General features: G+C 35.6%; 4 protein-coding genes and 1 pseudogene across 6 annotated transcripts in view; 4 read left to right on the plus strand and 1 right to left on the minus strand.

Moving 5' to 3' along the window:
* Positions 1 to 1,618: 1,618 nt before the first annotated feature.
* CPSUFE (chloroplast sulfur E) overlaps positions 1,619 to 20,392 on the plus strand; it is a 33,449-nt gene continuing 14,675 nt past the window's right edge. The window contains exon 1 of the mRNA XM_085716712.1: positions 1,619 to 1,787. The gene's annotated coding sequence lies outside the window, so the exon portion shown is untranslated. The remainder of the gene's footprint in view (positions 1,788 to 20,392) is intronic.
* Positions 1,655 to 6,285, plus strand: LOC146954489 (uncharacterized). Of its 3 annotated transcripts, XM_085716750.1 has the most exons (3): positions 1,655 to 1,787; positions 2,623 to 3,872; positions 4,021 to 6,285. In XM_085716750.1, the coding sequence occupies exon 3, from the start codon at positions 4,999 to 5,001 to the stop codon at positions 5,980 to 5,982; it is 984 nt and encodes a 327-aa protein (XP_085572876.1). In that variant the 5' UTR covers positions 1,655 to 1,787; positions 2,623 to 3,872; positions 4,021 to 4,998; the 3' UTR covers positions 5,983 to 6,285. The 3 variants fall into 3 exon arrangements, with proteins under 3 accessions (XP_085572876.1, XP_085572869.1, XP_085572859.1); XM_085716743.1 differs by having other exon boundaries at positions 2,326 to 6,285; XM_085716733.1 differs by having other exon boundaries at positions 2,623 to 6,285.
* On the plus strand, positions 9,381 to 11,821 carry LOC146954490 (uncharacterized). The gene is made up of 7 exons (XM_085744826.1): positions 9,381 to 9,556; positions 9,660 to 9,809; positions 9,967 to 10,109; positions 10,172 to 10,257; positions 10,363 to 10,462; positions 11,574 to 11,628; positions 11,737 to 11,821. The coding sequence occupies exons 1-7, from the start codon at positions 9,381 to 9,383 to the stop codon at positions 11,819 to 11,821; spliced, it is 795 nt and encodes a 264-aa protein (XP_085600952.1).
* On the plus strand, positions 12,214 to 13,411 carry LOC146954491 (polygalacturonase inhibitor 1-like). The gene has a single exon (XM_085716759.1). The coding sequence runs from the start codon at positions 12,248 to 12,250 to the stop codon at positions 13,229 to 13,231; it is 984 nt and encodes a 327-aa protein (XP_085572885.1). The 5' UTR covers positions 12,214 to 12,247; the 3' UTR covers positions 13,232 to 13,411.
* On the minus strand, positions 13,915 to 19,968 carry LOC146954492 (sister-chromatid cohesion protein 3-like; annotated as a pseudogene).

The raw sequence follows: 20,392 nt of genomic DNA on the forward strand, positions 1-20,392 counted from the left end.
ATCACCATCTTCTCCGGCGAATTGTTCTTCTCCGGCGCGGTGGCCGGTGGTGGCACCACCGCGCCGGAGTTACAAAACTCCGTCATTTCAAAAAGTTTTCACATATTTAAACATCTTTTTCTTCCCTCTAGTCATTTTTGAAATCAGTTTTTAGCAAAAACACTTAATAAAGCCTAGATCTAGAAATTACAGTAAAGTAAAATTTCTCAATCCTTTTGTTTTTGACCTTCTTCTCACTTCTGGATTCGTTCTCAGTTTACGCTCTTCTCCTTTTGATGCGCGAGATTTGGTGTACACAGGCTTGGAAACGATTCTATTTTGCTCCTTCTTCCCTGGTCTGAACAACTTCTGTATGTATGAATCTGGCTCGGTTTATGTTGCTGGAATCGAAAATGAATGGTGTGGTTATGGCTATGTTTGAATCCGACTTTGAATGGGTTGAAAAGAAACAATGCGTTGTTGTGATTCGAATTCGATTTGAAGTTGTTGTGAGTGTGGAATTCGAACTGTTTGTGATGTTACTGTTGCTGGAAGAGAGTTTTGAGGATGATGATTGTGATGAACTAGAAATGATAATTGCTGGAAAATGTTCCTAGTGTTCTTGATGAATTTTTTTTGATGATTTTGTGTTTTGACCTGTTTTTGGGCGCTGCCGAACACTAGATCGGTGTAGGAGTGGAGAGAGAAGGCGGAGGAGAGAGACACGGGCGGTTCTGTTTTCAATTGCACAAGAAAACCATTAAGTATATCTAATGGTTTTAGAGTACAACTCACAGAAACCATTCCGACAGCAAAATGGTTTTGGATCCAACTCACGGAAACCATTTTCACTGCAAAATGGTTTTGGAGTACAACTCGCAGAAACCATTCCCACAGCAAAATGGTTTTGGGGTACAACTCACAGAAACCATACCCATAGCAAAACCATTAGACAATTATTTTGGTTTCTCATAGAAGACTATCAAAACCATTAAACCATAATTATGGTTTCAGTAATAATTTCAGTGTATAACATCTTAATCATTATTCAAAACCATCTAACAATAATAATTTCAAAATACCATTTCAAAATACCTTAATTTGATATACTAATATAGGTTAATCTGTACTGAGTATGGATTATGGATGTGATGATAGTGTTGGGTTGGTAACAGTTATAAAGGACTCGAAATACCATACTTTACATTACATGAATTAAGAAAATAATATAACTAATTAAATATAATCGTGTGACCGAAGCCATGTGAACTGTCAAATGAAGAAAGGTTAGACTAATGAAATAAATATGCAGAAAGTGTTGAATTAAACTCAAGAGCTAATATATGTATTATACTTAAAAAAAACTAATATATGTATTAATTTGATATACTGATAGCGGTAGAATTAGAAAGCAATTGGGGTGTAGGTAGGTTAAATTGTTTTTGTTGGACTAGGTGTTAATGGGCTGAACTTATGCAGGATTTATTAGAATTAAGCTTTCACTATGTAGAAAGCAATTATGCACGGTGTATAAGAATCTCCTTTTGCACCATAATCACACCTGTGTCAAGTATCAGACATCATAGCATGCCACGTAACACCCTTTTTTTATTCAGTAACCTGTGAACCGATATACAGCGTGTTACCTTTTTATTTTTTTTCCCAAAAAAGTGTTAAGCCTTTTTTGTCTTTCTTCTTCGGATAATTCAAGTGTAACCCACCAAAGCTACCTCCTTGAAACCCAACCTTCCTGCATCAATTTTCACCATCTTTCACACTTCTTTCAATTGAAATAAGCCAAAATTGTGGTAAGTTTTTTCTTTTATTGTATACGTTTTAGAATCAGGTTTTGGATTTGTTGAAATTGTTATTACATTCTATATGTTTGACGAAACGCCTGTGTTAAGGTTTGGTGAAATGAAATCTATGAATTTCTTCAATTGCTGCTATATGTTCTGAATTGTGAAAGCTTTTTTTACAAAAATGCTTTGTATGTTTAGAACTAAAAATCAAATTACAATCATCTACCGTGTGTTCCTACCTAATTATATACATTAAGTAATTGGATTCAATAAATTATGGCAAATTTTTCCACACCGTCATGCGAAAAACATATTTAAATCTTTCGTGTCACTGACCAAATACTCCCTCCGGTCCTTATTATAAGAAAAAATTGACTTTTTAGGTTCATAGAATAATTAATGTATCTTATTGTAAATATGGACTAGATACATCACTTACACAATGAACCAAAAAAGTCAATTGTTTCTTATAATAAGGACCGGAGGGAGTAGTATTTAAAGGAAGTAAATACGATTTTGGGGCACTTAACTTCCACATGGACAGGTGTACACCTGTAATGATCCCGAGGTAGTCACATCATTGGATCTGAAGTAGACGGTCCATATTGACGGTCTGGACTGGGTTTCAGTGGCAGTGGGATTTAGGACGTGTCTATATGATCTGCTTTGCATTGGGATTTAGGACGTGTCTAGATATGATCTACTTTACGGGTACTGGTACGCGTACGGTACACGTACAGTATGTTGGAACAAAATGTGTTTAACATTACCACCTTAAGTTTTGATGATAACAAGGTATTAAACGTCAATTGGATATGCTAATATTTGTTCAAGTGTGCAGGACCATAGACTAAAGTTTATAAGTCTTTAGTTCAAGTATTTGTTCTGAAAGAACAAATGAGAGCAATGGAATTTTCAAAGGAACCTTGTGTTGCAAGATTGAAGACAGAGTTTGAAGACAACAGAGTCTGAAGACCATCAGAAGCTGACTGCCAGAAGCTGACGTCATCAGAGAGTCTGAAGAGCCTCAGAAGCTGAAGTTCATCAGAGTCTAAAGACTGGAAGTTGTAGTTAATTAAAAGTTATTATTCTGAAGACACAACATTGCAGAAGGAATAGAAGCCTGAAGTAACGGCTATTTCAAAGGAATTAGAAGGCATTAGACGCTTATCCACTGATGAGCGCAGGAAAAGGACACAGTACAATTGTACAACCACTAATCCACTACTCCACTTTTCATGTCTGCAATAGTACAAGATAATAGTTGTGTCTACGCTGGTTATTCTCTATTCAAGGAATGAATTTGAAATTGTTCCCTCATAGAACAATAACCAAATCAAGCAACATATCATTGATGATTATCAAGTTTCAACAACGACTCTTTTTGATGTGCTGGCAATCAACAACGTCTCTTTCACACCCTTATATAAAGGAGTGAAGACTTGAAGATTGTAAAACAGACTCACAACAATTTTACTAGTGCCAAAACTCTGCTGAAATTGTTCCACATCAAAGTTCACTTAGAATTTCTTAACAACTTTCATATCTTAAAAATTCTAGAGTCTTAAGAGTCTGTATATTTATATTGTGAACACCACTGATTGTATATCAAGTGTTCAAACCTCAAACATTTTTCTGCTGTGTAATTCTGTTTGATTAGAAGTCTCTTGCTTTTGTGCTTGAGCATAGGAAGTCTCTTGCGTGTGTGCTTGAGCATAGGAAACCTCTTGCTTTTGTGCTTGAGTAGTTTGAAGTCTCTTGCTTTTGTGCTTGAGCAATTGTAATCAGATATTGATTTTAGTGAACTCTCCTTGGAAATGCAAGGGGGACAAGACTACATCCAGATTGTGGAAGGGACCTGTATAATTGTTTTGTGTCTTTCTCTTCTCTCTATCTCTTTTATTATCCACTGCATAAGACTCTGGCCTCTGTTCTGGACTCTGAACTCTATCAGACTCTAAACACTGGACTTAGTTTTAAAAAGAAAAAACTAACATAATTCAACCCCATGTGTTTTTCTCACCTTCAAAGTGTGCACCCATGACACACCAACTTTTTTTTTTAAGGTTGGTACAGTTACGGTACCTCAAGGTACGCATATCTTTTTTTTTGTTTTGTTGAAAAAATGAGACTTTTTCATGAGAATCAATAGCAATTATATTTTTTTTTTGTATTTTTATAAAACTCAAACGGTTCAATAGCCACAACGACCATTTACTATACTGTGGAATTGTTGCAGCCTACTCAATGCCCACCTTTTCTTGTCTGCCAATATTTGGAGAAGTAGAGAAGTCAAGCACTCAAGCCTTGTTAAACCATTTATTTGACTGTGTAATGTATCTTCTTATCTTCTTTCTTCGTATTGTATAAAAGTTAATCCTTGTTAACAATTTGTTCAAACTTGATTATAATATATTTTCTTATTCACTGCTATCTATTCATCGCACCTTCCTTCCCTCAATCAAAAATATAATTTTCTCATTTATTTCAAATTAAGAAAAAATATTTATCTTGACGTACTAGTACCTTAGTTTTATGAGAAATGTTGTATCTCGTACCGGGTACTGTACCCGTACCTAGGCAACGTAGCTAGTGAGGCAAAATCAGCAGAGCAAATCCTTCAATATGAAGGAATTTCAGCCTCAATGTGGAATATAGGTGGTCAAGGCCTTTAGATACATCCAATGTCTGAAATTTTTTATATTTTCAAATGCAACAATTCATTAATATTATTCATTGTATTCGGTCAGGGGTTCAAACATAACTCCAACAGAAACTAGTCAATGATTTAAAGGATCAAGTGATGTATATTCAAATAGAATTGCAGTTGCTACTAAGTTGCTGTTAACGGTATCAATCAAAAGCCTTGTGCTGCCATCAAAATTGAAAACACAAACTTAACACACATGCTGACCTAAACAATGATTTTTTTTTTTTTTTAAAAAAAAGGGTGTGCCACATGGCACACCCTTATTTGACAATGTTATATAACATTAAAACCCACTATGTTACACAAGTGGAACCCCAACAACTTGCCTTGTGAATTTTTCAACACAGCCCACCAATCTTTTTGAAAAAAATGCACCGAAAGTGAATTGGAAAGAAAGCTTCTTGCATATGTAACAGTGTGTCATATCATATCTTCACAACTTATATGTGAATCTTAGCTACACACTTCTCATCCAATTTTCTCATCCAAAACTCGAACACACCAAAAATGGCAACTATGTTGTTTCTCCTCTTGATATTACTCTCTCATGTAGCATCTTCTCTCTCAGAAGGGTGCCACCCACAAGACAAAAAAGCCCTACTCCAAATCAAGAAAGAACTCAACAACCCAACTCTTCTCTCTTCATGGAAGCCACACACTGATTGTTGCAACTCTAGTTGGTACGGTGTTAATTGCTTACCCTCTAACCGTGTTTACTTACTAAATATCGCACTCGATAAAGACCTTAGGTCTTCATTTCCACCCTCTATCGGTAACTTACCTTACTTGCACAGCCTAGTTATATACCAGTTTCCGAACCTGACTGGCGCAATACCTCAGTCCATAACAAAACTCACCAAACTCAGAACCCTCTCAATTAGCGGAACTGGCGTATCAGGTCGAATACCAAACTTCATTGCCAAATTGAAAAGCCTAACTTACTTGGATCTCTCGGATAATCACCTCTCTGGGACACTCCCTCATAACCTCTACCAGTTGCCTAATCTTGAAGCAATCATTCTTGGAAAAAATAAATTAACAGGTCCAATCCCTCCTTCATACGGTTACATCAAAAACATATCAAGTTTATTTCTCTCGCATAACAAACTTTCTGGTAAACTCCCAATGTTATTGGCAAGGTTGAACTCGTCGGTTGTTGACTTCTCTCATAACAGGCTTGAAGGAGATGCCTCGATGTTTTTTGGTTTCGCTAAACAGACAGAAACAATGATCTTGTCATGGAATATGTTGTCATTTGATATGGGAAGAGTAGAATTGCCTAAGACCTTAACAATTTTGGATATGAGTCACAATCGGGTATATGGAAAACTTCCCGAGGGTGTGAAGAATTTGGAGTGGTTGAATGTGAGTTACAATAGACTCTGTGGTGAGATTCCAAAGGGAGGCAATATGCAGACCATGGGTGCGAATTCATTCTCTCATAACAAGTGTTTGTGTGGCTCTCCTCTTCCAAGCTGCAAGGAAAAATAGTTTATGTAAAATGGAGTAACTTCTTATGTTTATATAGGGAAATAAATTTATTGCATACTCTTTTTGAAGTGTAATTCAATTCTGTTGTTTCAGTTAAAGGGTTGTAAAATTTGTGAGGTTATTTATCAAACCAGAAACATGTTGGATAAAATCCATATAAATAAGTATTTTGATGAAATATAATGTCCGATAGAGACATTGAGCTAGTAATCTAGCTGAGGTAAGAAGTTCTTATCATCACCTTCAAGGAGCAAGCTCCAGTATTGAGACCTTATCAATTATACTCAGCATTTTTCTTGGTTACATATTCATGTATTGCTTGAATTTTCCAGATAAATGGCTCAACATGTTAAAATGTTATGTCAAGGGAGACCATGAACTAAACAGTCTGTTAGAATTAAAAATTGTCTGAACAAAGAGCTAGTTTGCAATATTTCCAATCAAAAGGTTAACCACATCATATCCTCCACTCACTTTTTCCACCAATACTCTACAAAGAATGCAGCATAGTTTTCGTTTCTTGCTTATGCGCTTGCTTCAAAACTCTGGAGACTAACCAAGGAAAGACGTGTGTTCAATTGTTTATGCATTAAGATGCAACTTGTGTATAGAATAGCTACGGAATATAGAACTGGAACCAAAAAAGACGCCGTTGCCGGGGATCAAACCCGGTCCACCCGCGTGACAGGCGGGAATACTTACCACTATACTACAACGACAGTTAGATGTTTATTTTGGCCAGAAAACATAGATATTCCTTTTTTGCGTGTTCCCTATTTTCTCGATTTCGTATTTTGTTCGCATTTAAACTTATAAACCAAGCTTGTTATCAAATTATTTGAGCAACAATCAATTTCTTTGTTTCCTATGCAAATATCATTTGCTGATGCTAGTGGTATTATCCAACTAGTGTTTGTCTATGTTATAGCTTAAATCATTGTCAAGGACAAAAACTAAGTCCGGTTTGCAGATTTTCACTAATTTTTAGTTATTAGTGTTAAAGAGTACTATGGAAAACTGCACTGTTATGATTATTTGCTGATTTGTCAAGGACAAGAAAGTCTATAAGATGTCAATCCTAACCTATTATGGTTAAAGATTTGCAAAACATCAGTAAAGATTACATTATGCCAGATGAAACCAGTTCTAATAAACCTAAACTACCTAACTTGTCAGCTAAGCTATTACCATGCCTAAAATTATGAGATATTATTAAGTTCATACTAGAAACCATAGTAATACAATTATTCAGTATGCTCTTAAGCTGCCAAGGAACTGCCATAGGAGACTTGTGGGCCAAGGAATCTACAACGAATGTTGGATGTTCATGTATGCCGAACAATTCATCTAGTCCTTTTTTGCGTGTTCCCTATTATCTCGATATCACCTATAACCAAGCATCTTGTCAAATATGATTGAGTAAGAATCAATTTCTTTGTTTTCTCTGCATATATTCATTTGCTGATGCTTAAGTTCAACACATTACACACCATCTGTTTGTTTGACATTTATTCTTGCTGCTCAAAATTGTAGCTTGAAAATGAATGTTGTGGGTTTCCTTATGAAATTAATTGTTTAATTCTAATGTGAAATCTCATAGCCAATGTTTTACCCATCCTACGCTTCAATCTTGGTGCGCATGTCATGCGGTCCAAAACCAATCTCAAACATCAAAACATAGATGGCAAACATATAACCACATAAGTACACAAATCCTAATCCTAAGAAACAAAACAATGGTGTTACATGAAAAAAACAATGAAACAGAACAAGAACGAAAACACTTGAAAAGTTGTATCAGAGCTTAGAAGTTGCGGTGCAAGCATAGATGTAGAGGTTGCAATGGTGTATGCCGCAACATAATAAGTGTGGAGAAATGCACCTCTCAACCAAAAAAAAAAGTGTGGAGAAATGGAAAACCCACGTCCCAACGCATCAAATGTTCATGCAGCTATTTAAATTGTACTTACAGGACAATTTATATGTATGTGTTTACTTCGCATAATTTGGTTACTTAATGTAGTGCACAGCAATAAACTTATTCATATTCAATTTAAATTAAATTATTTTAGCAGTTACAAAATTGTGGATTTTTTTTAAATAGAGCAAATAACTGATAAGTAACATCCACATCACCTAACAACACCAATACCACCATATCACACCTTTACAAGGTCAAAAAGTGACATACAGACAAAGATACTTTTGACAAAACACAATATAAGGGGATCTAATACCAATTATAGTACGTGCATATCAGGGACCTAATTGTTAATACAAGAATTGTTGTTTGAATTTGATCTATGGAATAGAATATTTTTCTAGACCACTAAAACTGTGTATGTAGCCAACTGATTTCTCATCTTTATTTCGACTTTTATTTTATTCTACCTTTATTTTGCTTTTGACTCTACCAAAATCTAAAACCATGGTACTACTACTATCCTTTATATCTAATCCTAGCAAACATGCTTACCCTAATTGCTAAACCCTAATCCTAATTTTTTGGCTCCAAATCGTTTCAGCCGTTAGATGAATCTACATAATCCATCTGTTCCAATAAACACTTTCTTTCAATTTTAAGTCACAAGTGCATTGGTAATGTACACTTCACACCAATATTCTACTCCACTTTCCAATATTCTCCCACCACTACCGCTGGAACGTATTGCCTCCCTCCTCCTCTATCTTCCTCTGAATTTTGTTCCTATCTATCTTCTTCCTTCATTATCCCCTGCCTTCTGATCCTCTTCTCCCCTATCTTCTACTAATCTCTACACCTCCTCCTCACTGTAAAATTGCCACCCCTTACTCCTTCGGTTGTCCTCACCTCCAGAATGTTAATGCCATGCTCATACTCTTATGTTTCTCCCCTTTTCAACTCCACTAGCGTTGAACTCAACGGCCGGTCATAGCGAGGGAATCTAATACGATACACAAGGTTATCGTTGTGCTTTTTAATTTTATTTTATTGTTCTGCTTGCAGGTAGTGTTAAGTGGAAATAAGCTTTAACAATATGTCATGGCTTCATTTGGTAGTACAATGAAATGCACATTTATAGGTAAAGTGCTTATCTTTTTTAGCGTCTCCACATTCGTATTTCTCCTCTCATCCCTGACCGTCGGCAACTCGACCGCCACCGTTAGCATTGAATTTTCTCCTGCGGCCTCCTCTCTAGGTCTCTCTGTCCCGTTGCCTCTTCCGCTTCCCGTTCATTCAAGCATGTACCAAATGTGCCGGAGCCCGGAAGAATCAAAGTTATTGCTGGAAGATGTAATCAAAGTAGAAATGCTGTCCCCGGGTCTGTGTTCTCGACATCCCTTATATAATATGGTGTTTGCATCTTAATAAGGTTCATTCACTAACTCTGCATATTATAATATGGTGTTTGGGTCTTATGGACAATATTGGGTCCACAAGCTTCATATTGTTTGACAAAAATGTGATGAATTGTGTTGGAAAAACTGTGCAAGATCTGATAGATGCGCACGTTGTTGAAAAGGACGCCTTGAAGGATAAAGACGTGAATGGAAAGAGGAGCAAGCTACTTGACATCACTCTTGAGGAGACTGAGTAAGTGAATTTTATCATGTTCCAATGGTTATATTACATCCACCTTTTTTTACGACTGTTCTTAATTTGGTTTTTTTTTTTTTTTTATGTAACTATGATGTAGGGGAACTAGGATTTACTGTTCTTTGTGGGATACATATGCCGAGAGAATGGATGCTTCCTTGACTGTGCGCGATTCAACATCTCCTGTTGTGGCTGCCATACAACTAGGCAAACTAAAAAAATACTATGGGGTGATGGGAATATCTCTAATGCATTTTATGGAACGAAACTCATTTTGGACGATGATTACCCACATGTTAAGGAATACCGTAAAAAGTATGACATCGATTATCTATTTAATTAAGCATTAAAGATTACTAATGTATGTCATTTTTGTAAAACTGAAACGGTTCAGCTGTTTGTGACAGGATGACTGATACAGATGTGGAGCTGACACAGGGTGTCAGTCAAGTCACAGGATCTATTGTGGTCCCTTTGGCGGATGATATGCTAAAATCAAAGAAGATGACCATCGAAGACTTGATTGAAACCACTGATGTACGGAGCTTGAGTATATTAACAATATATCTGTTCATTTAATTTTTGTTTTGGTGCGCAAATTGGATATGACAGGATCTGCAAGTTTCATTTTGTTCGATCGTAATGTTTCAACCTATGTTGGAAAGAGCGTCCAAGACATGATTGATTCACATGGAAACGTAATGTATACACTCTATTTTTGTTTTATCTAATAGAATGTTGGTTTTTTATTCAGCTACTTATGTGTGCTATTTGTAACAAGCTTTGTGTTGTTTATATTGCAGAGTAAGGATTCAGTGACTTATCCTCCGGAGCTGGATACATTGGTTCGGAAACTAATGCTTTTTAATTCAGTGACTTATCCTCCGGAGCTGGATACATTCAGTGACATAACTGCATTTTGTTTCTATTTTTTATGATATATGAATATAAAGCAAGGTGGTTACTTAAAAGTAGTTAACACATGGGTTATTAACCATCTCCAAAATTTATCATATATAAATGATGTGGAATGCCTGTTGGGAATATAAACAGGTTCTAAATGTATACTTTCAATTATTATACCCCAAGTTAATTAATTAGGTGTGCACACGGTGCTCAAGTTTTGTTGATAGGAAAAAGGTATTGTATGCCATTTGTTATGAAAGTGACTCAAAATTGGAGTTTGGAGGCCAAAATTGATGTTTGCTGAAAGTACAAATCGGTGGCCGATTTGGAAAATCGGTGGCCGATTTTGGCTGCCTTTTGGGAGGCTTTCTGTTCGGGAAAAATTGGTGGCCGATTTGGAAAATCGGTGGCCGATTTCGCGTGCTGTTATTTTTCAGAAACGTATTTTTGGGCCAGATTTGTTACAATTTTATGGGAGTTTCTTTTACTATAAATATAGGCCTTGTATCAGACTATTTTGAGAGAGAGAGAGAGAGAGAGAGAGAGAGAGATAGAGGGGGCTGAAACAAGGGTTTAGAAATCAAACTAGGGTTTGTATAGAGTTTGTCTCTTGGCAACAAACTACGGTTTGAGGGTTGATTCACCTTGGGAAACACTATTAGGATTGAGTCTCTTGGTTACGGGAAGAGGCTGGGATTTGGGTAGAATTAGGCGGGAGACTTATTCTTGTAACCCATTGAAATCTCTTTTGTAACGTTACTCATCATATAGTGGAACGGAGGGCTGCTCTCTCCCCCAGACTAGGTCAATTTGGACCGAACTGGGTAAACAGATTCTTTTGTGTTCTCTCTGCTTTTCTCTCGCTGTTTTTTTTCTACTTTTGCTTGTTTAATTGCAATTCACTTTGATATTGGTTGCTTAATTATCCCTTGCTCCACACATCAAGTTTGTTATTGGTGTGTTTTTCATCGAATTCGCAACACCATTGAGACAACCAAGTTAAGTTTTCAATTGCAAAGGTTATTGGGACAACCATGCTAATAACATATGCTTGCCCAGGTAACCTTACGTTATATAGACTTTTGTTCAAGGAATTGTTGCTGCTTAGGCTTTACGGCTGCTGCTCTAAATTATGCAGACTTTGTTTTTGGTAACAAGCTTTGGTATGTGACAATGCGATGAATAATTGGAAAGATTTACTAAGTTTGCATGTATGGATGCCAGTTTAACACTAATAACTAAATTATTTGTTTATTTATTAATGTTTCCAGGTGTGGTGTTCGATCACTTAGCTCTTTAGAACGTCAATATTGGTTTTATAAGAATAATTTTGATGTTGCAATGCCTTGCCACTAATCGAAGGTGATCAGACTGGAGTATATTATATTGTACCAATTGATGTATCCGGTTTTATATTAGTTTCATACCCATTCGAACTTATGTAACATGTACCACATTAAATTAATTATTAACATTAAGTTATTTCGCAACGGTCAAATACGTTTCATAGCGGTCATTCCGCAACCGATAATAAACAAGTTTTGTTCTTAGCTAATTATGACCCGTGCGGCAGCACGGGTAGACGATCTAGGACCAACAAATATCATCATACACAAGAACCTATAAGCTCGCCTATTTTGATTACTATTGTAGTATAGTATGAAATCTAGCATATGTACCAATATGCCTTATCTTCACAACTTATATGTTAATCTTAGCTATATTATATAAACTACACACTTCTCAACCAATTATCGCATCCAAAACTCGAACGCACCAAAAATGGCAACTATGTTGTTTCTAATGTTGATATTACTCTCTCATGTAGCATCTTCTCTCTCAGAAGGGTGCCACCCACAAGACAAAAAAGCCCTACTTCAAATCAAGAAAGAACTCAACAACCCAACTCTTCTCTCTTCGTGGAAGCCACACACTGATTGTTGCAACTCTAGTTGGTACGGTGTTAATTGCTTACCCTCTAACCGTGTTTACTTTCTAATTATCGAAATCGATAATGACCTTAGGTCTTCATTTCCACCCTCTATCGGTAACTTACCTTACTTGGACAACCTGCTTATATACCAGTTACCAAACCTGACTGGCGCAATACCTCAGTCCATAACTAAACTCACCAAACTCAGATCCCTCACAATTAGCACAACTGGCATATCAGGTCCAATACCAAACTTCATTGCCAAATTGAAAAGCCTAACTTACTTGGATCTCTCGGAGAATCACCTCTCCGGGACACTCCCTCATAACCTCTACGAGTTGCCTAATCTTGAAGCAATCATTCTTCAAAACAATAAATTAACAGGTCCAATCCCTCCTTCATACGGTTACATTAAAAACATAGCAAGTTTATTTCTCTCGCATAACAAACTTTCTGGTAAACTCCCAATGTCCTTGGCAAGGTTGAACTCATTCGTTGTCGACTTATCTCATAACAGGTTTGAAGGTGATGCCTCAATGTTTTTTGGTTTCTCTAAGCAGACAGAAACTATAGACCTTTCATGGAACTTGTTGACATTTGATATGGGAAGAGTAGAGTTGCCTAAAACCTTAAAACTTTTGGATGTGAGTCACAATCGGGTATATGGAAAACTTCCCGAGGGTGTGAAGAATTTGCAGTGGTTGAATGTGAGTTACAATAGACTCTGCTGTGAAATTCCAAAGGGCGGCAATATGCAGACCTTGAGTACGAATTCGTTCTCTCATAACAAATGTTTGTGTGGCTCTCCTCTTCCAAGCTGCAAGGGAAAATAGTTTATACAAAATTGAGTAATTGATTATGTTTTTATATGAAAATAAACTCATTGCATTTCATTAATAATAAACAAAACAGATAAAGAAGGATATGGATGCCTTGGCAAATAAACTTGCATTCATGCATCAGAAAGTGTAATTCAATTCTGTTATTTTAGTTATTGATAGTTAAATAAGTGAGTCGGTTTGTTAAACCAAAACGATGTTGGATCTTTGCTCCTTTTTTTTTTGTTTAATTGAGTCACAAAAATGGAAATTTATTAATGACAATAAGCTAAATTTGGCCTAACAAGTATTTCACTGAAAAACAAATAAAAAGTATTGCAATTTGAATTTGATCAAAGTTTCTCTTAAACATTATATTCAACAAGAAACAAGAAATGAATTTCACTTACATGATCTGATCTGAGTATAGATTTGCAGTAGGGACTACGAATACATTAAGAGATATATATAGTACACAGACCAAAAAAAATACTGTATACTAATAATGTTGCATAGAATAAATTAAATGTAGGTATACATACAACACATAGCTGCGCGCTTGCGTTAAGATTGCAACTCTGGTCTTTAAAGTTGATTGAGAAATCCAAAATGAAAATAGTTTATAGTAATTTTAATGACAGCATCATTGACAATTAAATCAAACAAAATCAAAGCAATGCAACGAGATGTAACTATTATCATCAAAGCCCGTCATCTTTCCACTAGTTATATATAAGTATAGATGATTAACCGTACCAAGTAACTAGAAAGGATCACGTTAAAGTAGGAATTACAAAAAAAAAAATGCATGAGACAAAGTAAATTGCAGCCTGCATGTCTGACCCTGCAAGTTGAATTAGAAACTACCAGTATGCCTAATTTTAACAGCTGCAGTAAATTACTGTTAAAAAAAACAAGTGCGGTAAATTAATAAGAGCCAAATTGCAAAAATACTTTTTTTCTCAACTTTGCAAGTCTAGTTTGAAGCTCCTGATGTTCTTGAAGTAGATATACTAATTCTTTTTCCTCTCGGCAGCCTTAACTTTGATGAGCGCTTGATTGAATGTGACAAAGGAACGTCTTCATCATCTTCCTCTTGTTCGGATGTACTAATGGAATCCTCATCTTCACTTGAGCTATGGTCATAAGAAAGCTTCTCTCCCCGCAGAGGACCCCGACGCTTAACAGAAACCCCTTCTTTTTCCTCTTGAAAGACTTCATTCTTCGCGCATTTTTCCAGCAAGACCTCAACAAATGTGCAATAGGGACGCCAGCCATTGGGATTTTCGTCTTTATTTACATTTTCTGTTCGCTTTTCAACATCCTTCTTAATTTCCAACACATCTGATGCAGGGAGTTTTGACACAAAATGGACCACTGCTGCTTCCAGAAACGACAAATGTAACACCCCGTTTTTCCGACTTAAAAATTTCATAAAAATTATCAGAGTTTATCAACATAACGGAGCATCACATACATCAATACATCATTTAACAACAAATATAATACTAGGAAATACTATTTATTTAAGCAACCTGTCTTTATAAAATTCAATAATCAAATGCAGCGGAAATTTAGTTCGCAACGTCACATAAAATCTTTGGCATAAAAGGCCACAACTTAACATCTCAAATAGTCTTCATAAAAATGTTCAACATTTATTAAATAAAATACGTAACAAGGAAAACAAGCATCAGACAATCCCCATCCCGTTACGTATCAGAGCATCCTAGACGACACGATGTGAGGAGTCTACTCACGAACACAACCAGTCTTTATTACCTGCACATTACCCACGGTCGAGGCAACATATACGCAGAAGGGGTGAGATTTCTCAAACAATAATATTAAGCTCATAAATCATAAATTACATTTAACAACATAAACATCTTATAATTTAACAATTATAATTAAATACATAAACATCATCACTCATCTTAGCAAAATATCATCATATAGCAGTCACAGTCATCGTCACATATCATCATACTAAAAGACATCACAAGGTAATTCGTTAAAACATCACAACTTAACAACTTGACTTGACAATGCATCTAGACTCGACTATGCAACTCTTAACGTCTTAAACCATCTCGAATCATCATGAAATGCAATGCATGTGGTACCATTTTAGGGCATAAGCCCTCATCGTCGTGGTTGAGCATAAGCTCTCATCGTCGTGGTTGAGCATAAGCTCTCATCGTCGTGGTTGAGCAAAAGCTCCATCGTCGTGGTTGAGCAAAAGCTCCAGGGCATGAGCCCTCATCTATAAATGAGTATGCAAGGACTCAACATCTTACGTCTTAGAACTTCATGAACATCTTATAACTCTTTGACTTAGACCGACACTTACATCTTAAATAAGACTCGGCAGTATACGCAGCATATAAATAATTCATCTCATATCAGCATCATAATACAACAGCATCAAATGATAATCAACATCTTAAACATCGCATCAACATAAGCATCATAAATAACACATATAGTGCATATATAACAATATCAATTACGCATAGGTTAATAACTTGTAAATTGGCACGACACAAATGTCATTTTAAAAATAATAATAATAATAATAATGAAAATAAAAACCTATAAACTAAGGACATAATCACGTACTAAAGTCTAATAATAAATTAATAGTAACTTTTACTACTTTAATTATTATCTAATAATTTTAATAATGATTTATAATTTGAAGCACATATATATCTAATAACAAGTGTTTGTTCTATTATAAATAATGTGGACGTACTTTCAATTTGGGAATCAATTTGTTCAATTCAAAGACAAAAGGCCATGACATTAATCATTCTCCAAGAATTAACCAAGTAAATTAAATAAATGACAGAAACAGTAGTTTACATATGTGTATATATATAACACGACATCAATGGTAATAATAGCCATCAACAAATGAAAAAGTAGTTTACATATGTGTATATATATAACACGACATCAATGGTAATAATAGCCATCAACAAATGAAAACAAAGCAAACACAGCAACAATGAATGATTACGGCACAATGAACAATTTTCAACCAATGGAAATTAATTGAAGAAAATAGCCACGCTTAGTATATGCTACAGCTCTAAGTAGTAATAATAATAACAATTTACAATTAAAGTATGTATAGGGGGATTTAAATCTACAAATTTAGTTCACACATATATATACCTAAGATTATTCCGTTTTCTGCTATTTCTTTTTCTGCTATAGCAGATTGTACGCTCCTTGCCTATGGCTCTTCGTGAGCCCTTTATTCTAATAAAGTTTAGCTGCTCAAAAATAAATTGGTGCATTCTTGTAAATATATTGGTACGATGATTTAAACATCAAGGAACCCTACTATCGACACTCACATGGTACTGCTACATCTAAACTTCACTCTTAACAGAGACAAAATTTCATTCAATTTCTAATTACCACACAACTAACTTTCATGTTTTTAATTAGCTTTATGTCGTCTCTCTCTCAATTATAATTCTTGCTTCACTAACTTAATCCTAATTATCGCCTCTTCAAAGATAACAACACCATTAATTTAACATTCATACTCATAAATATCTACAGCCCCACAATAAAATTAAAAACCCTAGAGATGAAGAGATTCTCCCCCTTACATCAATTCAACGGTTTTTCATCACCTAATCATCAATTCTCACTCAAACCCTAATTCTCATAATCTTACAAAACTCATCCTAAAACACGTTAGATGCAATCTAATGATCTACAGACTTAATATTAGTGAAAGATAGTCTCACCCTTACCTTAGATTGTTTTTCTGAAATCAAAAGCAGCGTTCTTCGTTCCTAGGGTTCTCTCTCTCTGAGTTCTCCTCTTTCTCTTCTTTCTCCAAAAAAAAGCGGTTTAACGTAAAAACTCTTTCTAACCTAAGCTTCCTTATTTATAATATTAATCACTCCTCCTAAATCTATTTAGGCCCAATAACTTATTCTTATTTCTATTCTAACCTCCAATTCTACTTACACTAATAATTCTCATATATATAAATAAATCACATAAATAGACTCTAACTTAATAAAAATAATTAAATAAAAGGAGGGCGTTACAACAAATGTTTTGGAGCATCTACAAAAGCATATTCAATACCATCCTTTACAAGTTTTAAAATGTCTGACTTGTACTTGTTCCGGGCAGCACCGATATAGGTTCTAGAAATCTGAACAGCCAGATTTTTACATTCTGAAAAACAGTTTTCTGATGACATATTGTCATTTCCTGAGTTATCGACAGTATGCCGGTGGTATGCCTTTTTAAGTGCTTCAAGAAAAATGGCAGCCAAATCATCCTTTCTTTTTTTCAAAAATGTGATCAGGTTTTTTACAATCTCAGCCACACTAGTTCCATGCATTACAAAATGCGAAATAATCTCCGGAGCAAGATAATCCTTTGGAACAACATCAGTATAAATCAGCTTGCAAGCACCAACTAAAACAGCACATCTGTTTGTCTCCTCTTTGTTTCCATCGTCGTCTTCTACCTCGCCCGAAACATTAAGCTGTTGTTGACAAAGTTTACAGAACTTCTGAAGCACATATGGATTAGGCCGATATCCCAATCTTTCCTGACCTGTCTTACTAAAATTTGTCATCCTAAATAAGCACCATGTTTCTGCAAGCATTGTGCATACTCGGCCACCAAGTTCACTTCCACTTTTATCTCCTTCGTTGCTTTCACAGTTACCAAATTTACAAAGTATTCAAGCTCTTGTAACAAAGTACCACGCTTAGATACGAGAGTCTTTAATGATGCATCAGAAACACTTTCTCCGTCTATTACAAACTTCAAACTCCAAGCCAGATCAAAATACAAGTTCTGAAGCAGCAAACCAACAACCTCATGCTCCATATTCCTAACATCGCGTAGCACGATTACAATTTCTTCATATAAGTTATCAATAGGCACATATCTAGACAATTGAAGTTCATACAACCTTCTCAAATTTACAAGAAGAGAATATTCATCACCCCCGGCCTTTACTTCTCTAATTGCAGATTCCAATTTAACAATAGTTAAATCCTCGATTTCCTTTAAATTGTTTCGAGCAACATCTTGCAATTCCCCTCGACTTTCTACACAACAGAAATTAATTGCCTTCACACAAGCTCTCAGAGGGTCCTTGTCAACATGCTTAAAAAATGCATCTTTCATAAGCTGGAGGAGATTTTTGAAATTCTGTTCCTTCCTCTTCAAAGAATAAAATTCGAGATTCATATACAAAACAATCTCGACCAGCAATGATACTTTAGCTTCATCCGAAATAAACTTCTGCAAGAGTAATGTGTAACTCTCCATCATGGCAATAGTAATATCCTGTTTATTATTTTCAAATACTTCTTTTTGAGCTTTGTTGTAGTACTGCTTTCTGTTATCAATAGCAGGAACAATCTTCTCTCCAACAGCCCTTTTCACTGATGCACACAGGAGACGAACCAAGTTTGTTTTACTTTCGTCGGTGATTGATGAATTTTCATCAAGGAGCATGGATATGATGCACTTCCAATCCTTCATAGCTTTCATGTAATCCCACACATCATGAATCATACAACTAGTCAAAATTGGATTGGGTGGGAACTCATCCAGAATCCGCAACATTCTTTCAAGATGGACCTTAGAAGAATTGTCATTTTCACCTCTTGATTCTGATTCGGAGCTATCAAATTTTTTAGCAATCAAGTAATCATATACTAATGCTCCAATGGCATGTCTGATTTCTGGAGGATCATCAGTCAGCAAATTATACAAATTACCTAATTCATCTCCAGTAATAAGTTGATGTCTAATAAGTTGTTTAACAAGGTCTATGGCCTGAACAGCCACAGAAACATCAATGTCATCAGCAAGCTCAATCATCCGGCCAGAAAATCTCTCGGTAAACAAACCAAGGGACGGTATGTTATCATCCATCTCATAGATATTTTTCAATGCTATTATTGAAGTTTTTCTTACACCAGCATATTTGTCATTCAGTGTCCACCCAAGATATTTCAAGTGTACATCCTGCAAAAAAATTGATGGGTATGACAGGATCCATACACCGAGCGATTCAATGCACGACATTCTAATATTTGGATCAAGGTCCCTGTAACGATGCTCAAATAACCCTTTAAATATCTTGCCCATCATCTCCTCCAACGATGTTATTTTCTCGTGCATATCCGACAACTTTATATTTAGTGACTCCATCCGAGGCCCCTCGGTTTTTTTCTTCTTTTGACCATCCAATTGTCTGCGAGTAATATCTCGTTGTACGCCAAGCATATTAGCAATAGTTATATATGATGTAATCAATGAAAGACCGATCAACGAAGCAACTTGACGATAAACTCGTGGAGGGGTGCAAGAAAGTGCAATGATGTACTCCATGCACTTTTCAAATAAAACTTTGTCAAACAATGGTCCATGCTGACATTCACGTACCAAATTATCCCAGAATGATTCTAGATTCTCTTTCAAGTTTTTAAACTCCTTCTTTATGGAATTTTGATAATTTTCAACTTCACCACTTTTTGCATAGTCAACAAGAGCGATAACAACATCATCAACGTTAATCTCATGCATGAGAACCCTTTTGTCGTGAAATTTGGCTCCACATACCTCAAACAGCATTGTCAAGAGTTCAACCATAGCAGATTTTGGATCTTTTTCATAGCTTTCAACCCAAAGTTTGACTACATGAGGAATAAGTTTGCCGTTACCTTTGATCGTCTCAAACAAAGTCTGATCAGTTGCCGTTACCTTTGATTGTCAAGAGATCAGTAGATTGTTATCAACATTACAGCTTATGACATTTACTTCAAATATTGAAGGCACTACTTGAAAGAAGTATGCTATTTAATATATAATGAATTGCATAAGTAGGCGAGAAGAGAAAATAAACTTGAGAGTTCAATGTAGAGGAATTGAGGGAGGGTTGCTGATTTTACTTTTTTAAGTTACAAAATGTTTATTACTTCCCTGCAAATGTTTCATGATGATTTTCTTTTCTAAATAAATTTTCGGTATCTAATTAGTAGTGAAATGGTCTATGGTTAATCAATGCTTGATATTTTATTGATGCATTTTCGATTCATCTTCTTTGATTTTCTTTCTCGTGTTCATCCTGAATCATGAACTTTTCTGCTTAAACATTTGATCTTTGATTAT

The sequence above is a fragment of the Medicago sativa genome, chromosome 1 (genome assembly GCF_051527215.1).
Source record: "Medicago sativa cultivar Bolivia chromosome 1, Bolivia_mono, whole genome shotgun sequence".
Classification (NCBI taxonomy): Eukaryota; Viridiplantae; Streptophyta; class Magnoliopsida; order Fabales; family Fabaceae; genus Medicago; species Medicago sativa.

Bases quoted from the DNA above. Each gene is read 5' to 3' on its own strand.
- LOC146954491 (XM_085716759.1), top strand. From the start codon at position 12,248: ATGGCAACTATGTTGTTTCTAATGTTGATATTACTCTCTCATGTAGCA.
- LOC146954490 (XM_085744826.1), top strand. From the start codon at position 9,381: ATGGACAATATTGGGTCCACAAGCTTCATATTGTTTGACAAAAATGTG. The intron at 10,258-10,362 runs GTAATGTATACA...TTTATATTGCAG, and splicing joins TGATTGATTCACATGGAAAC to AGTAAGGATTCAGTGACTTA. The intron at 10,463-11,573 runs GTGACATAACTG...GTTGCTGCTTAG, and splicing joins TCCGGAGCTGGATACATTCA to GCTTTACGGCTGCTGCTCTA.
- LOC146954489 (XM_085716743.1), top strand. From the start codon at position 4,999: ATGGCAACTATGTTGTTTCTCCTCTTGATATTACTCTCTCATGTAGCA.